Source organism: Barbus barbus, assembly GCF_936440315.1.
Source record: "Barbus barbus genome assembly, chromosome: 18".
In the NCBI taxonomy this organism is placed as follows: Eukaryota; Metazoa; Chordata; class Actinopteri; order Cypriniformes; family Cyprinidae; genus Barbus; species Barbus barbus.
Window position 1 is genome coordinate 6,938,515 of NC_136746.1, and position 19,252 is coordinate 6,957,766.

Below are 19,252 nucleotides of genomic sequence, written 5' to 3' on the forward strand. Positions count from 1 at the left end.
TCAGATGCACATTTAAAACGGGAATATAATTGAATTTGTCACAGGTTTCATAAACCCATAATCCTTTTTGGATTACAGTCCGCCATCAAAATGATTAGTTTAATTATTCCAGCTGCTGTGAGAAAAGGCTATGAACCAGGGGTGTCAAACTCAATTCCTGGAGGGCCACAGGCCTGCAGAGTTTAGCTTCAACTAGGGGTGGGCGATATGGGAAAAATATATCACGATTTTCTTTAGAAATATCACGATTCACGATTCTTTGTCATGTTAGTTTTACTATTTTGGTTTTACAAGTTGTCTGAGCATTACAGCCAAACTAGAAAGACAAAGATGCATGGCAGATATTTAGGCCAAAGTGGGCGAAGATAAAAATCTTTGTCATATAAAATAATTTCTTATTAAAAACATAAGAACAAAGATACACATTACAAATACACACAATATACAAATAAAACAAACAGTGCTTTATTTTCAGGTACAATAGGTGTATTTAGCAGGAGCATTCAATGAAATTGAATGAACAAATATAAAACAAATATAAAAATAAAACACTACATAGACTGATTCCTAAAGCAACTGTATTAAAATTTTTCAGTCAAGAATAGTGAGTGACTTTTCTCTTTGCGTTTTGTTAACGTTAAATTAATAGTTCACCCAAAAATAAATATTCTGTCATCTGTCTGTCAATTCTGTCATAATGTTTTATTTTTATACCATCATTTACTCAAAAGTTGTTTTAAACCTGAATGAGTTTCTTTCTTCTGCTGAACATAAATGCTATTTTGAAGAAGGTGGAAAACCAAACAGTTGCTGGTCATCAGTGACTTCCATAGGATTTTTCTTTCCTGCTATCAAAGTCCATGTGGACCAGCAGTTTGGTTACCCTCATTCTTCAAAATATCTTCTTTTGTGTTCAGCACAAGAAATTAATAGAAGTTTGGGAAACATGTGAGTGAGTAAATAATGACAGAAATTTAATTTTAGGGTGAACTATCCCTTTAATGACAGTCGACAGCACGTTTAGTGTCCTGTCCCTTTAAGAGCTGCACGCATCTAACAGGCACGCATCCGTTTCTCTCTCAACTATTTACTTTCATTTTAGAGATAACCAACTCAGTCTGTATGTACACCTTGTGTGTTTTGACAGTATTAGCGCAAAAGATAAGTTAGTTGAGTAATCAGGTGCTGTTAGACAGGCTTTTTAGTGCGCGTGCTTCAGGTGTATGTGCTCAGTAAAAGCGCACGTCAGACCAGCGCGCGAATGAAACATTTAACCGGCAAGGCTTGTGTGCAAATACAGTTGTGGTCAGAATTATTGGAACCCTTGGTAAATATGATCAAAGAAGACTGTGAAAATTAACCTGCTTTGTTAATCCTTTTGATCTTTTATTTTAAAAAATCACAAAAAGCTAACCTTTCATTGGATAATAAGAATTTAAAATGGGGGGAAATATCATTATGAAATAAATGTTTTTCTCAAACACACGTTGGACACAATTATTGGCACCTTTTTATTCAATACTTTTTGAAACCTCCATTTGTCAGTTTAACAGCTCTAAATCTTCTCCTATAATGCCTGATGAGGTTAGAGAACACCTGACAAGAGATCAGAGACCATTCCTTCATCCAGAATCACTCCAGACCCTTTAGATTCCCAGCTCCATGACGGTGCTTCTTCTCTTCAGTTCACCTCACTCATTTTCTACAGGGTTCAGGTCAGAGGACTGGAATGGCCAGCAGAAGCTTGGTTTTGTGCTCAGTTACCCATTTTTGTGTTTTTTTTGAGGTTTGTGTTTGGATTATTGTCCGGTTGGAAGATCCAAACATGGCCCATTATAAGATTTCTAATAGAATCAGTCACTTATCGATTTTTTATCTGTTGGTATTTGATAGAATCCATGATGCCATGTGTCTGAACAAGATGTCCAGGACCTCCAGCAGAAATATAGGCCCACAACATCACAAATACAGCAGTATATTTCATTGTACACATGGGGTACTTTTTATCCCTGTGTTCACCAAACCCATCTTGAGTGTTTGCTGCTAAAAAGCTCATTTTTTAGTTTCATCTGACCATAGAAGCCAGTCCCATTTGAAGTGCCAGTCCTGTCTGATAACTGAATATGCTGGAGTTTGTTTTTGGATGAGCTAGGAGAATTTTTCTTGAAATCCTCCCAAACAACATGTGGTGATGTAGGGGCTGTTTGACAATTGTTTTTAAGGTTTTCTGACCCCGAGACTCAACTATTTTCTGCAATTCTCCAGCTGTGGTCCTTGGAGAGTCTTTAGCCACTCAAACTCTCCTCCTCACCGTGCATTAGGACGATATAGACACACATCCTCTTCCAGGCAGTTTCATTACATTTTCTGTTGAGTGGAAATTCTTAATTACTGCCCTGATAAAGCTCTTTCTGATTCTGATTCTGATGGTGGAAATGGGGATTTTCACTGCTCTAGCTCTTTTCTTAAAGCCACTTCACTAATTTGTGAAGCTCAATTATCTTTTGCTGCACATCAGAAATATATTCTTTGTTTTTTCTCATTGTGATGGATGATTAAGGGAATTTGGGCTTTGCTTTCCCTCCTATTTATATTTCTGTGAAACAGGAAGCCATGGCTGGATAATTTCATGTTCATAATCACCCTAGAGTGCTCAAAATTGTGAATATGAATGGGAGTATACTTCAGAGATATTTTACTCTTAAGAATTTCTAGGGGTGCCAATAATTGTGTCCAACGTGTGTTTGAGAATTTTTTATTTCATAATGATATTTCCCCCCATTTTAAGTTCTTATTATCCAATGAAAGGTTAGCTTTTTGTGATTTTCTTTTTTAAATAAAAGATCAAAAGGATTAACAAAGCAGGTTAATTTTCACAGTCGTCTTTGATCATATTTACCAAGGGTGCCAATAATTCTGACCACAACTGTAATGTACTTTTGCGATCGTGAATAAGTGCAGTGTCCTGTCAGAGTAACTCTACTGCTGTATGTCATGTTGTACAGTATATAGAGACGGAGGCGCCAGAACTGTATTTGACATAATGTGCGCTGTAGCGCGATACTACAATATTACTTCAAAAGCAGATCGTGGAGACATTTTTATCGTCCACGATCAAAAATCGTCATATCGCACACCCCTAGCTTCAACCCTAATTTAACAAACCTGATCCAGCTAATTACGTCCTTCCGGCTTATTTAAAAAATACATGGTTTGTATGTTGGAGCAGGGTTGGAGCTAAACTCTTCAGGGCTCCAGGAACTGAGTTTGACACCCCTGCTATTAGGGGTGTGCACGAATAGTCGAACATTCTGTCTGTGATTATTATTCGAACAATAAAAACACTATTCGAATTTTACTATCTTAATTTGCTGGCCGTAAATGCAGGGAATCCATGATAAATCCTAAGCAGTTATAACTACATGCACTGGGTGGCGCTGTGGAGTGTTAAGTTGATAGTATTCAGTGTTGCCAATTTAGCGACTTTGTTGCTAGATTTAGTGACTTTTCAGACCCCCCTAGCGACCTTTTTCCAAAAAAGCTACTAGCGACAAATCTAGCGACTTTTTGGACAAACCTTAGCGAGCCTCTGTGATTGCTGGTACTGCCGCAACGGCGCGAGGTCAGCGCGCACGCACCTCTTTCTCTGCATCTGCTCTGTTCAGCGAGCGCTGTGCGATCAGTTACAATAGATATTATGTTGCTTCTCTAATCTTACAAGCAAATATAGCCAAAATCACAGCACAGGAATGGTCTTGTCTTATCTTGTGTGTATTATTTGATTTCATCAGATGACGACTCAATTATAAATCAGGATTTTTGTGCAGATTAACGTTTTGGAAGGGAGAGCTGGTTAGTCTTAAAGGGCCGCATTTATGTTACTATTTCATATTTATTCTGTTGTCTGACAACAGAAACAGTCAAATATATAAATCAAAAAACAGTTTTATTGAATTTGGCTGCATTTAAAATGCAGTATGTGAGCACAGAGAGACATACATATGTAAAGGGAAATATGACGTGATGACGTCATGAATATGCTAATTTGCGTATGATGTAATTTAGCGACATTTCAAACTGGCTTTAGCTACTTTCAATTGAAAGAAGTTGGCAACACTGATAGTATTTGATCACAGAACGTCGTCATCTGCCACGCGAAGTTTGGATTTACGTCAATCTAAATGATCTGACAAAATGTAATTACTTCTGATCAAATTTATTGGTGAAACTGATTTATCATACTATCACCACCACAATGAGAAATCATGAAGTCCAAACACAGTCGACTGAGGAAAGACAGCTGTCCATCACTGCATTCACGACTGCAGGTAAGCACAGCTGTACTCCGATTGAGCCGAGGAGAGAGTTTATCTGATAGTGAAATTATCTTTATCCCATTCCTACCTGCTATAAACGATCCTGCACCTGAAGCGTTCTCACATGCAATAGCCTGCTAGCTGGGACAACTTCATGTTCACAGGTGTGATGTAATGACGCAGCATCATGCTTGAATTTCCTGCAAATTCCTACCAGTTCCACTCAAAATAGAAAACATTATCTTAGGTTAACCATTGTGAATCAGGCTAAAGTAAGGCGATAGTTTTGAACATTGGCTGGTTATGTACTTGCTCAAATATTGATTTTGGGTCATTTTTAACCAAAAAAATGTTATGGACTGCAGCTTCAAAATGTAATTTATTCCTGAGACAAATGCAACATTTTCAGCATCATTACTCCAGTCTTTAGTCTCGCATGATCATTCAGAAATCATTGGAATATGCTGATTTGCTGCTCAATAAATATTTTTTTATCAATATTTAAAAAAAATATCATAGAAATTAACTTATTTAGCAAGGATGCTTTAAATTGATCAAAAGTGGTGATAAAGACATTTATAATGTTACAAACCTGAAGAAAATTCTACTCGGCTGTTTTCAACATAATGACAATAAATGTCTTTGAGCATAAATGAGCATTATAATGATTTCTGAAGGATCATGTGACTGGAGAAATGATGCTGAAAATTTAGCTTTGAAATCACAGGAATGAAATACATTTTAAAATCTATTCAAATAGAAAACAGTTATTTTAAATAGTGTAAAATATTTCAAATTTTTACGGTTTTTGATGTATTTTGGATCAAATAAATGTAGGCTTGGTGAGCAGAAGAAACTTCTTTAAAAAACATTTTAAAATGTTACTGTTCAGAAACGTTTGACCGCAGTTTTTCCATGTAGTTTGTAACAATCTCATATCTGTCCATGATGACATACACCATACTTAATACAATCACATTCACAGAAACACAAATGCTTTAGCAATTGGAATCAAAGAAATGTGCCACTGCAGATGATTGTGTGTACTCTAGTTATGATTCTGCCTCACCACCCGTCCTTTCTAATTGGGCAGATACCAAATAGTGAGAAGTCAGGCTTGGAAGTTGGAAAATGTATTAAATCTGTCCAGCATTGATTAAAAAAAACACTTTTTTTTAAAAAGTGTCTCTACTTTATTTTTATTTGTATTGTAACATCTTGACAAGTCTTTGGTGAAAATGTCCTTTAGTATAGAGTTGTACCAAGTTAAATCCAAAAATCTCTTTCTATGTTTATCTCATAAGGACACCGTCAAGGAGGCTAATCCTGGCTGCATCAGGACCATCATCTCTAAGGATCCCATTAAACTGCCCTTTGGAAAGGCGGACACCAATGTGACTCTGCTGCTGTATGATCGTGTGGAGTTCCATTTGCTGACAGATGTTATTACTAAGGAGCAAAGAGCCACAAACATCAAACCAAAAACACCTGACACTTTTCAGCTCACCAAAGAAGTCAGGGAGATGGTAAGTGGTGACATCATATTCCACTCCCCTTGCATGACTTATGAATTATATGCTCACCCTGAATAGCTTGTAAGTGCTCATTATTTTTATTTTATTAATTCCTCTTGACCAAAATGGGCATGATTGGGTATGATTCAGAAAAATGTTGTACTTAAATGTCTGTGTAAAGAATGCCAAGTCTTGGAGACATCTTTGTCTCGACCAGACAGTAAAGCAGTCTGCAACAAATTCCACTGAGAGCAAAGTGAGAACAGGAAGTTAAGGTTATAGAGCAAGAGGAAATGAGCTGTACAATGTAATTTGAGTATACAGTATATATAATATAAAAATTGCTTTAGTGTGCAAAGCATCGTTTTAAAGCTTAAAATTAGATGAATGTTTCACAATTCATAATTTTTCTGCATGCTGATTTTTGTTTGCCTTTTTTTCTTTTTGTTGTTGATTTATCCACCTTATTTTGCAATGAAGAGATGTATTTTCTGTGAATGAAACACTTCGGCTTCGTTAGCAGCTATAGGGAAATAATTAGAAGAATAATGCAGATTATAATGCGGAATAATGCAAAACTGTTTTGCCGTGTTTATATGGTTACAATAAAACATTCAAATTAAATGATAATAAATACCTGCTTTGTCAAACAGCAAATAACTGGAAGCTAATGAAACGAGAAGCCTTACACCTTAAAAATAAGGTTGATATTTTGTGCTTTATAGACATTTTTGTTTCCCTAACACCGTGAACTAACCAGACATGATGAGAGACAAGCCATAAAAGGTGGCTTTTCCATGTTTATAAGAGTTTTTGTTCTAACCAGCTGAAGTGCAAGAAGTGATGGGATTTTGACTTTGTATATCATTGTGCACAACTTTGCACCTTTGTGTTAGACATGAGTGATGCTTAAATCATGAGGCCTGTTGAGGAGTTATTGCTATTAAAGTATTATTAGTATTAAAGAAACTCTGGTTGCAACTTGCCATCGTGGCTCTGGTTTTTACACAGACAAACACTATTCATATTTTCTTGTGAAAACAATGTATTTGTCTATTTTGCCGCCAGGGTGTGATTATTAATAAGAGCGATGGAACCCTGACCATCATGACAGAGAAACATGATAGCCTGACGGCCTCTGCTACTGACCATTTATCAGATGAAGAGCTGAATGTCAAGGATGAAGTGGAGCTCACCGTTTTGACTGTGAGTAAAATTATTACTTTCTTTGTATTCAAACTTTTGTATTCAAAGTTTCATAATATACATATATTGTGTATTGAAGGTGAACGATACAAAGAAGGCCATCCGACTCCAAAAGCTGCCCAAGGGCTCTGTGACCTTTAATCAAAAAGCAAAAGGCAATGAAAATATTTCCGGCACAAAGGACCATACATCTGGCACTGCCTCTGTCAAAGACAAGGTAGTTTAGACTAGGGCCTTGTTTATTCTCAGCTGTCCTGTTGGAGATAACTTAAGGAAATTGTTGTGCTTTTGGAAATTTTCACATTCTTCTAAAGAATGTGCATTTACGTCTTCATCTGCAGTGGAAGCCTGTGACCACAGAAGCTGGTTCTCAAGATTCAGACGTAAGCAGTGAGAAATACGAGGGGACCATTACCAAAATCGCCCCAAAGAAAAGCCAAAGTCTAGAAAACGTGGTAGGTTTTCACCCTCCTGCAACCTCATTAGAACCTGAAAAAAATCTTGATAAACAATTACTACTACTTATTGAGAATTTAAACTTGTCCTGTAGTTAGAATCATGTAAAGAATAATGTTGTTTTATGTAATGATGTTTTATGACACTTTAAATCTTTAGATCCCCAAAAAAGGCATAAATAGGTGATAGTTTGGTATTTCCATTTATGACTTGTGTGGTAAACTTACTATAGCCTCACATTCATGAATCTTCTCTACTTTGTTGTTTGCAAATGTGATTGGAGATAAGAACTTCTGCTCTACATCTACACATCTGTAGAGTTTTTGTTTTCTGAAGTGCTGGGACAGTTGGCTTCTAGCAATGCATGTCAAACACAATAGCTGCTAGTTTAATTAATAGTTTTGAGAACATTAGAGTTTTCTTCATTAGAGTGTTTTCTCTGCATGTTAAATTGAAAGGATGCATGGATTGTTTCGTAAGTATTTATAGAATCAGTGTGGGAGGTTTTAATGTCATTTTAATTTTTTTGGTCATCATGACACTATTTTTCATATTTCAATTATTATTCTTTTTTTTCTTTTGAGCAGATGGGCAATCCAGAGCCCACTTTGGGTCTTCTGGTCACCACAGTGGAGGGCACAGAGAAGCGCTTATCTTTTAGGTCAGGTGATGTGATCACAAAAGCCACCATGATGGTTGGTGACCAGGTCCAGTTCAACATTTCCACCAACAGTGTAACTAAGGAGGAGTGTGCCGTCAACGTAGAGATCCTGCCAGAAACTTTCCAGACAGACTCTGAAGAGCAGCGCAAGATAGTAAGTGTTTTTCAGTTGTGGTCATCCATGGTGATTTGGCGTTTAGGTAGTCTCACGTAGCCAGACCACAGACTGACGGCTGAAGGTCTGGAATGTATGGTAGCTTTCATTGGCCAAGGCCCGCCCATGAGGCCATTTGACCGACATGTCAAACAGCCAATCACAGTTCGTTTCGCTTAGCGTGAAACTCTCGGATGTATTTTAAAGTTTCTATGCCGTGAACTTTAAATATTTCACATACTTTAGAAAATCCAGCGTTTAGTTGACCCTGATGAGCGTTCGCGGTCACATTTGTAAACACGACTGCTTTCTTCTTTCGTGAGGGGGTTTGGCGCCACGGTATCTTTGTCTCCCGGAAATCCGGTTTAATTCAGCCAGTCAGATGACGATTAAGACATTCCTGAAGTGTTTCCAGAAAAGTGTACCATATGCATCAGACGTTTAGCCAACGGTCCGTGGGTGTGACGTCTGAGGCTGATACTAGCGTTTAGGTAGTTGTTTAGAAGTAGCAGCAGCACTAGTAGTAGTTTATTAGCAGCTGCATCATATCTGGGTCTTAAATTGGCATGATACATTTAGCTTTCGAAGATGAAAATAGCCCAAGATTTGCATACAGTAGTTGCACTGTTGGTCAGTGTAGTTCTGTAGTACACGAATGTCATTCCTTCACAGACCATTGTGCAGTAGGTCTTCAGCACTGATGTTCTTCCTCAGACAGATTACATAGGAAATAGTAAGACATTAGTTATATGGAAAGTAGTGGCATTAATCGATAGCAAATAAATAAGCTTGTAGGGGATGCACCAAAATGAAGAATAATATAATTGCACTGCATCCACCTGGATGATGTGACAGAAGCCATATGCTGCATTCGATATACCTTGGATGTTGGAGTTGGGAATGATGTTTCAGTTCCAGTACAGAAGACAGAAAAAACAAATACGGATGCGTCCATTGTTAGTAATACCAGTCGATTAAAAACAAATAAAAAGTGGTATTTCTCGCAGATAACGTCATAAAATCATGTGCACAAATAGAGGTTGGATAGTACAGTGTGCATTATTGACACACAGACAAACTTAAGTGCCAATAAACAATATGTTACTACTATTTCTCTTCTGTTGATGCACTGAGCAGCCATATTTGATTCCTCAGAGATTCCGAGTCGGAACTCTGACTTGGGAGGGCCTTCCAGTTAAAAGTTCCTACTGGGAACTCGGATGTTCCAGCTTCTGAGTACAAACGGAACGCAGCAATCGTGTGCTAGAACACACAAGAGTGATATAGCTAATGGTGATGATTAGGGCATCATTGCTGATTGAGGTCCATTGGCAGATTTGGCCCTCTGATCGCCGAGTCATCTATGCTTGCTATAATCTCTCATGCATGAGTTCTCGCTAAAACCCTTTATCCGTGAAGCTTGTTTTATTGAATTGTGCTGATTTTAACTCTGTAAGAATACAATTTTTTTTTTTTTTTATTCAGTTAACACTTTTGAAGGAATTTTTAACAGAGTTAAAGTTCTTGCACACTGAGTCCGAAATGTTCGCATGCATTTTTTTGTATTCGTCAAAATTTGTCATGCACAGAACATCACATCATTAAAATGTAATCACTTTTTATATTTTTGGCAAAGATTTTGGTCTGTTTTCTTTTTCCAAAAATGACAGGTTTATTGCATTTTCTGTGGTTGAAGTTTTGGTGCATCCCTGCTTTTTAGCATTTGTAGAAGAATCAGAACCAGTGAGGTGGTGTGATGCATTACAGCTAATCTTTAAGACAGGCCTGTTCCTGGGGATCTACCTGCCTGCAGAGTTTCAGATCCAACCCTGATCAAACACACCTGTCTGTAATTATCAAGTTCTCCTGATGATCTCAGTTAGCTGGTTCAGTTGTGTTTCATCAGGTTTGGAGTAGAAGTTTCCAGAGAGGTAGATCTCCAGGAACTGGATTGGGCAGAAATATGTTCTTTAAGGCAATTGATAACTTCACAATTTATTTTTTTGCTTATGACATGCTTCCATCTATTAGGGGCTTGTTGTCAAGCTGGATGATAATTTTGGGTTCATCAAGACACCACAGGACCCGCAGCTATTTTTTGACATAAGTGAGATTATGGAGGACACCAAACTCACTTTGTCTGAGAAGGTTGAATTTACGTTAGTACCGGTAAGTTTTCAGCCGCTCATTTCAGCTGCAAACATCACGATCATTTCAGTGTTATTACAGTAACAAATTTGGTTCCTGAACCTTTTGTAACTGCTGGATTTCTCCTTCCCTGTATTTTGTTATTGTAGTTTCTGGCTTTTGCTGGAAAAGTAGGCAGTACATTTTGGATGCTGGTGTGTCAGTCCATCTCTTTGTTGATGTAATTGTTATACTATTTGAAGAGTCAAGCAGCTGAAGGGGGAAAACAGGCTGTTAGAATAAGAAGGCTGAATGAAAGCGTCTTCTCATCTGCACCAAAATTAGAGGCCTTTGGAGTAAAAGAGAAGGTGCAGTACATAACTTATTTAATTGTAAGATTTATATACTAGGGCTTGCACAGATACTTGTTTTTGCTAGTTGTCCAAAAATTAGTTGGTGGGTCCAATACCTATTGAATCTCAATACACACTGCAGAATCAGTGGCCAAACATGTCCCACTTGCTTAGTTTCTTTAGGGTCAACTGTAATGTTATTTTTTTTAACCTTTTTCTTAATTATGAATATATTTATCCGTGACAGGTAATGAATGATATGCAACAACTCTGGGACGCAGTTGGGCTTATTCTATGAATGGAATAAGTTTAATTAAAATCATGAGATCCACTTCTAGTTGGCAAAGATCCAATGCCTGCATTGCAGAACAATGACTAGTAATAACTAGAATTAATCAACTACTCAGTGCAACCCCTAGTTTATACAATAAATGATCAATTTAGTCATTTTCCATGGGTTGGTTGATCCCTAAATGTGGATTCTGGCACATTTGCTTGGCTGCCTGCAGAAGAAAATGACTATCAAATTGCTGAAGGATCCGAAAGACCAAATCAAGGAGGAGGTCAAAACAGAGGGCAAAGTGGGTGAATCAGTGGATGTAGAGTAAGTAAATCATGAGTAAGTAGGTCATTAGTTAAATGTGCAGATGTTCTTCAAAACTTCATTGGCGCATCGTTATGTTGACCGTAAATCTGAGAGTAAAACACTCTTCTTTTTGTCATAGCCAGGTTGAAGTGAGCTGTTTTGTGCTCCAGTACTATTCACATGGAGTACAGCAGTTACTTTTATCCACATTTTAGAGTACTTAAAGCAAAAAACTTAAAGGTGCGGTATGTATTTTGGATAATTAGCCGTTGAAATGGGTATTGCAGTCTAAATTAAAAACTCGATGCTAACATGGGTTGTCAAGTGGAACAGAACAAGCTCAAATGACAGTGTTAGGCAATAAGCTTTACACCGTAAGTTGATGAGTTGTTTTATCTGCATTTTAATATTCCTCTGGTCATAGAGCTTTTTAGTTGAATTTTGAGGGTTTTTAGGTCTGGTAGAATCTGTGATCTCTGACCCAGTTCGTTTGCTGACTTCCATGCTGTTTTCCACCAAAACGCAACCCTAGGGTGTCGAAATACTATTGGGCGAATTGGCAGTGGGTGGAATCACACAGACCTAAACAAAAACAGATATTGGTTTCATGAATGATGAAATACAAATACGGCCATACTCGCTGACAGTATATTTTATTAGCTAAAAAAAAATAAAAAAATTGGTAAAATAAATCAAGCTTCTAATGTTGTCAAGCTTCTGCAATGTAATTACTATAGAAACATAATGCAAATATCAACAATGATAATAGGTATAGTTTAATATATATAGTGTTACTTCAATAATACATCTTATTGAGTCTTTACCATTAAGAATGTTGTGTACAAACATTTGATTAAAATCCTTGTCATTGTAAAAATTCACACTTGTTATAAATAATTGTATTTTTTTGTTGTAATTAAAACTTCTTGTACAAGTTATCCATAAACAATGTATTTTAATTTTTTTCAGCATAATCTTTTTTTTTTTCAATGGAAGTATTATGTTGTCTTAAACTGTTAAACATGTTATATATTTTATGAAACTTTTTTTTTTGTTGATAATTTATTGATCTTTAGCAAGCCAAACAAGAAAAAAGACAAGACTTCATATATGTCATCTGGAAAAGATATGAAGAAGGAAAGTGACATTAAACAAGAAAGCACTAAAGGTGATAGAGTACGGAGCAGAAGCAGGGAAAATAGTCGACGTCGGAGCAGAAGCAGAGAAAGTGGTCGACGCAGATGCAGTCGCAGCAGAAGCCGGAGCCGAGACAGAAGTAGGAGCTACTACAGAAAGCACAGAAGTTCCAGTCGTGAGAGGAGGGACAGCCGATACAGATGCAAACGCAGCCGCAGTCGGAGCAAAGAGCGCGGAGAGAGATCCCGACGGAGTCGCAGCAGAAGCAGAGAAAGGAGCAGTCAGAGTGCTAGGAAGAGAAGCCGCAGCCCTGCAGACAAATATGATCACTATGCGAAACAAAGCAGCATTAAAGATCCAAGCGACAAAAAGAAAGTTAAAAGCCCTGACAATGTAGAGGAAGAACAGTTGAGAAAACGGAGAGAGCTAATGGAACTCAACGAGCTGATTGCACGTAAGAAAGCTATTGTCGCTATGGAGCACAATGCAAAGAAAATTGAACCTGAGGATGGAAAAAGTGGAGTTACAACATTTGATTATGAGCATGTGCATCGTGAGAACATTTGGATGCCTGACCTAAAACCAGTGAAGTCCATCTTGAAGAAACAGTCTGAACCTCACACTGATTCTCAATCTCAGGTTTGTTTCTACATGGGCTCCTAGGTTTTGTTTCATATTTTATTTTCTCTTGCCTATCTCACTGTCTCTTATCTTCTCTAAGGCGTCTGCAAGCAAGGAAACTGCTGATCCTTTTGTAAAGAGTGAAAGTCAAGGGATGCAAATAGGATACCACCAACAGACTTGTGCTTTTGGCTCAAATACACCTGGCAACTCAACATTTGAAAGTATTGCTGAGAGGGCTTTGAACACTGCAGGGTCTGAAAAGACATCTCTAACTCAGATTCAGGATCTAGAATTGGTGAGAAAAAAGAAGCAATTAGAATATCTCAGTGAGTCCATAGCACGCAAAAGAGCGATAATCGCCTTGGAACAGAAGGTCAAAGTTGTTCGGGAAATGCCTGAAATGGAAGCGGAATACGAGTTTGACTCGCACACAGAGGACCAATTTATAATATTCAAAGGGAACTTATGGAGCTCCGAAATAAAACCTGATATTCAACCGAAAAAGTCAATTTTGAAGAAACGCTCAGAGATTCAAACATCTCAGGTTTGTATAATAAGAAATATTATATGGATAAGCTCTCCTTGGTGAAAAAAACATCTTAAGGTGTGAAACTGTTTTTTCAAACATGGTAGCTGAGTAGTTGCTGGTAGTTGGCTCGATTATGAACCCCACCAGCTATAGGGGTCTACCATGTCTGATTTTGACCAAGGTTGACCCATCCATCTACAGTCCTTCGGACTGATCATAAAATGGCTAGTTTGGACCATCTAGAAACCCTAACGTACCAGCTACCACCTGAAGCTGGTTTTAGTTGAATGTCTCAGGAAGACTATAAAAATACTAAAAAATAAAACACTTTTCCGCCATCTGACTGAACCGTTCTGAGCATGGTGAGTACGGTTTCAGCTGGATTTCCTACACTGTTCAATATGGTACATTTACCACACTTCTCAGCGTGGTTAGTGCATCGAACTCTTTACAGGAGAACAGTGTTGATGGAAATGCTTTAGCAACTCCCGCTTGGTTACGTACACTATAATGGAAACTGAGTCCATGTCATCGTGCCTGGTTTGATACAGAATTAATTCATGAACAGTAACCTTTCAGCTCAATGGTGGAAAAGTGCTATGGGAAGCCAGAGTGTGCACAATGTTTCAAGGAAAAGCTACCTTTCGCTACAGTAGTTTGTGAAAAAATTATTTGTATTTTTGCTTTGCAGAGTGACACAACCTCAGTTGATGAATATGGTCAACCAAGTCAGGATGATTCTTCTTTTACAAAACCACCTTCTCAGAAGACAGCAACTTCGCCATTTAACAGGTCCTCAAATCCACATCCCATTCATCCCAGTATGTTGGGGTTATTCAGCCGTATCATGAATGAGTCTTCAGCAGCCTCACAAATGACTGAAACACCCCCTTTTAACAAGCCGGTTATCCCACAGTCACTCACTCAGGCGTCCAGTTCAAGGTCTTTGCATGACCAGAAATCTTCCAGTGTGTCTAAAGGTAGCAATTCTCAGGATGACCAACACAGGGCATCGTCTCGCCTGCCTCATGACCATCCTCCTATCAGTAACCCTTCGACAAGTCAGACTTCATCATCAGATCAAAAGCGCAATCTTACAACTCAAATGGAGCGCTTCCTAAGTGCTCTCAACAAGGCTGACACCAGTGTTGTTAACTCTTTGTTTCAAGAGGCTAGAAAGGATCTGACTTTAATAAACACCCAGAAACCCACTCAACCACAATTAGATAGAAACATACCCTTCATGGATGAGATATACGATCCTTTTAAGGAAGATGAAGACAATGACCGGCCTTCCCTAATAGGTAAACAATCTAGCCAAGAACGAGTGAAGGCTGAAACCCGTTTGAATGACCCCAGCAAAGATGACCTCTTGCCTCATGAAAGAGCTGTTCAGGACGGTAGTGGCTTTTCTCGGCTTGTTGGAATGAAGTATGGTGTAGATCCTACTGCAAAAGCTGAGAAGAGTCCATATGGGCATCCGATGGTGTCAGAAAGCTGGAGTGCCCATAAAGAGGATTTAAATCAGTTCTCTGAGCAGTGGAATCGGTATGAACAGGACACTGATTTGTATGCAACAGAACACAAACATTACACAGATGAACGCAGTCTGTATAGGGAGCGTAGTCAGTCTGTTGAGAACCAAAAAGCCAATCCAAATGTTCAGGACTCTTACGTAGTGGACAGAGAGATGCCTGATAGTAAGTTTGACAAAAGCTTAGCTCGTCAGGAGTCTGAAGAAAGCAATGAAGATAAAAACAGAAAGTCAGAGAACTTTGAAAAAATTCAGTGTCTTCTTCAAACAATAGGACTTCATCTAGACACAGCAGAGGTTAGCAAATTAGCAGACAGGACGCAAGAGCGGTTGTATGGTAAGACAAAAAAACCTCATAGTGCGCCTACTCACTCCTTTGAACAAAAAAGGGAGCGATCAGTGAGCCAAACTGAGCAAAGGGGTAGTAGTAGGGCAGATTCCTCCGACTCTGAAGGCTTCCGATCTGTTTCCCCAGCTCAGTCCTCAAATCGTAAGGTTTACATGAGTTATAAGGACTCTGTAAAATACAAAGACCAGCACAAAGTGGAAGATGTAGACCTAACTAGCATTAAGAGAACTGTAGTGAATTTGAAACCAGCAACCGACGAAGAAGATTCTTACAAACCTGAGCTGACCGCAGTTTCTGAAGCTTCGTACCAACCAATGACCGTTGTAACCACAGTTCAGCCTGATAGTTCCCAGTGTGCCCAAAATTCCACCGTCTCCACCTTTTCAGCTTCACAATATCAAAGTAGTAATCAACACGTTTGGGGTTCTGTGGCCCCTGGTCTGTACCCTTATGGCACTGTACCTCCATCCCCTTATGCTATGGGTCACCAAGCAATGGTGTCACATATGATGTCTACTTATAGTTCATACACTGCACAAATGGCCAATCCATATTGTGTACCTCCTCCACTCTCCATGCCACATCCCTATGGTCCTCCACCTTTTCCCAACCCTCTTCACCTCTCCACAATGGCCTCTCCTTACTCTACCCAAGCAGCTAGTCAAATCCCAACTGAATCTATAAAAACTAAGCCTGTTAGGTGCCTCAAAACAATAGAAACGGTCCAAACGGTTCCAACAGGTAAAGCAGCGCCTCTCAGAACACTTGTTTCCATACAACGTACGGGGAACAGTGAAGCAAAACAAACATCGGAGGAAGCCAAGAACACACAGGTCGCTACCTTAACAGATGACGACATCAAGGCTAAGCAGAAGAAACGGGTATGACATCTTTCTTCAAACTTCTCACATGTGGAATCATTTGTTCAGTGATTCTTAATATCGATGTTATACTTCATTTTAACTCATGTCATACTTTGTAATTCTGTGGTGTGGCAAATATCAGAAACTGTCCAAGGACAATGTTGCTGTGAGCTTAATGTCTTCAGCTTATAAGTGCATCTGTAATGTTCCAAACCTGTGATAAATCTACTGATTGTTTTAGCACAATTTTGTCAGAGTTTTGTTCTTATATAATTGTGCTCTGGGCAGCTTGAACAGTTTAACCAGAGAATGAAGCTGAAGAAAGAGCAGCAAATGGAAGCCCAGCGTTCACGTGGACAAAAGCGGAATTCAGCTCCAGGTATTATTATTTCCAGAGTCTTTAGGTTCAGGCATTGATTGGCTTCAGGTGCAATTGCCTGTATAGTTTGATTATTCTTTTACCTTGCAAAAAGGATTATTACCAGAATTTTACAATCTTTGTTTCCAAGAAAAAGGGATTCAGTTAGCTCTCAGATCATAATAAGGACGATATCGGATCATGATTTAGCATTTGAAAGAAACCTAGTCCTTCGTCACGAGTTGAGGAAACAGCATTGTAGGATTAATGGGTTATTTTTTAATAGCAGACCTTGAAATTAGAATCTAGATTAATTTGTGAAGAGAGTGGTAAGAGTTTTTAAATGGTGATTTTATATTCTAAAGTATTATTTATTTAGAGAGCAAGCTGGAAACTTGCGCATGTCTGCACTGGATGTGTAAAACTTGGGTTGCATTAAACGTAGATTTGTTGCAATATGTTCAGTGGTGCTGTCTACACAACGAAAGTGTCCATTACAGTATCTACAGCATTACAGTATTTTCCATTGACAGTTGTCCCGTTTCTTCTCTTTTGACGCATTGTAGATCTGTTCCTGACGCTTTCACTTTATTTAAAATTTCATTATAGTGTCTCTATGTTCAGACATATATTGGAGATCAAAATTAGAGAACAATCTATAAAGAGAACCATTCAGTCAAAGGTTCTTTAAAGAACCATCTCATTCTTACCTTTTTATAATCTGAAGACCCTTCTTTCGCCACAAAGAACCTTTTGTGAGACAGAAAGGTTCTTCAGATGTTAAAGGTTCTTTATGGAACCATTTACACGAAAAGGTTCTTCTATGGCATCGTGAAGCATCTTTATTTTTAAGAGTGTAGATGCATTCATAGCAAAAGTAGCATGTAAAATTGAGTGCTATTCTAAAATGAATTTTTTTACACCACTAGATTTGTTGAAAATAAATTGGGATTTATCTTAGAAGCTTCAACACTTCTTGTTTAGACGGTCTCAAGTCAATTCAATGCCAGTCGCTTTCAGTGTAGACATGCGTTTTCACACAATAATAGATGCAGATCAGATGGTAGATGAGATCAATCCTACTTTAAGTCCATTTTATTCTTGGTTAGATGAGGCTTGTCAGGATAAGGATCAGGTCTTCTGTGATAAACATCACTTTGTAGGTCCTGAAATGATGTTAGATTAAGGACCATCAAACACTTTTTCATGAGGCCAAGCCTGTCGAGGTTAATGCACACCCTATATTGTAACACATTTACAGGTAAAAGTACCCCCAATGAGATAAAGAATGTGTGGATATGTGGCCACTCTCTTGTGTTTTGGGCTGAGAAGAGGGCTACTTCCCCTGAGTATGGAGTGCAGTTGGGCATGCACCCAGACTCAGTGCGCATCTGGTGGAAGGGCGTGCAGGGCATGTCATGGCAACAGCTTGTGCCTTTGCTGCTCCAGCTCAAAGACAACTGGCCCAAACCTGATGTGCTTATAATCCACTTGGGTGGAAATGACATAAGCACAACTGATCCAGAGGCCTTTATTGAGACTGTGAAGAAAGACCTGACATCACTGAAGAGCATATTTCCCGAATGCCTGCTGGTGTGGTCCAGCATCCTTTCACGGCAGACCTGGAGGGGTACAGAAGACGGCAAACAAATGGACATTATCCGTATGGCCATTAATGAGAGCATATGCGGAATTATGACAGAACTAGGCGCCTCTGGTTTGAGCCACAGCAACGTAAGGCCAAGTTTGGGACTCTACAGACCAGATGGAGTTCATCTATCGGGGAAGGGTATTGATACCTTCAATCTGAACCTGCAGGCTTTTCTGGAGAAATGGGAGAGTGAGACTAAGACAGAGACCGAGACATCTGACCCATCAGTTTGAGACGAGGAAATTCCAGAAATGATCATTTGTTTTGTTTAGCAACTTGTACAGTGCCATTTTGTTCTTGTGTATCCTTTGTTGCTGTTGTTTTGTTACTTCAAAATTGATTGTTATACAACCTATGTAGAATGAAAGCTCATTTGTTTTCTATACATGCATATCACAAAGTATTTTGCAAGAATGTTAGATTTTAGTTTTTACCTGTTCTGTTTTATACATTCAGTTTAATAAAAACAAGAAAATGTAAAATCCAATTTAATACGGAATAAGCTTTTCTTTATAATTTGAGATGTTGTGTATGATACAAAGAATGTTTTCCACACCCCACTTGCATGTTTTAAGTGTGTTTACATCACATGTTTTGTCATTGAATCTGATCCACAAATCAGCACAGGAAATGGCAAAAAGTCTTCAGATCCAATCTGGGTATGTTAGTAAGTATCTCAATAGTGCCAATGATTTCTAATTCAGCAAAAAAGAAAACGGCACATCTGTACCAATGACTGTATTTGCTTGTAAAATCTATCAATCTTGTTGAGCTGCAATGGTATTTACGTTCCACAATAAAGTGTAAATAGCTATGAAAGAGATAAATAATACT

General features: G+C 38.4%; 1 protein-coding gene across 2 annotated transcripts in view; it reads left to right on the forward strand.

The window, feature by feature from the left end:
• Positions 1-19,252, forward strand: part of LOC306884701 (uncharacterized protein) — a 36,832-nt gene extending 17,580 nt beyond the window's left edge. For both annotated transcript variants that reach the window (XM_079440818.1, XM_079440817.1), the window contains 13 exons: positions 5,621-5,842; positions 6,899-7,036; positions 7,116-7,253; positions 7,378-7,491; positions 8,080-8,307; positions 10,339-10,476; positions 10,698-10,802; positions 11,297-11,391; positions 12,450-13,149; positions 13,232-13,678; positions 14,355-16,427; positions 16,698-16,788; positions 18,029-19,252. In XM_079440818.1, coding sequence (XP_079296944.1) covers positions 5,621-5,842; positions 6,899-7,036; positions 7,116-7,253; positions 7,378-7,491; positions 8,080-8,307; positions 10,339-10,476; positions 10,698-10,802; positions 11,297-11,391; positions 12,450-13,149; positions 13,232-13,678; positions 14,355-16,427; positions 16,698-16,788; positions 18,029-18,651 — 5,112 coding nt within the window. In that variant the 3' untranslated portion in view covers positions 18,652-19,252. The remainder of the gene's footprint in view (positions 1-5,620; positions 5,843-6,898; positions 7,037-7,115; positions 7,254-7,377; positions 7,492-8,079; positions 8,308-10,338; positions 10,477-10,697; positions 10,803-11,296; positions 11,392-12,449; positions 13,150-13,231; positions 13,679-14,354; positions 16,428-16,697; positions 16,789-18,028) is intronic.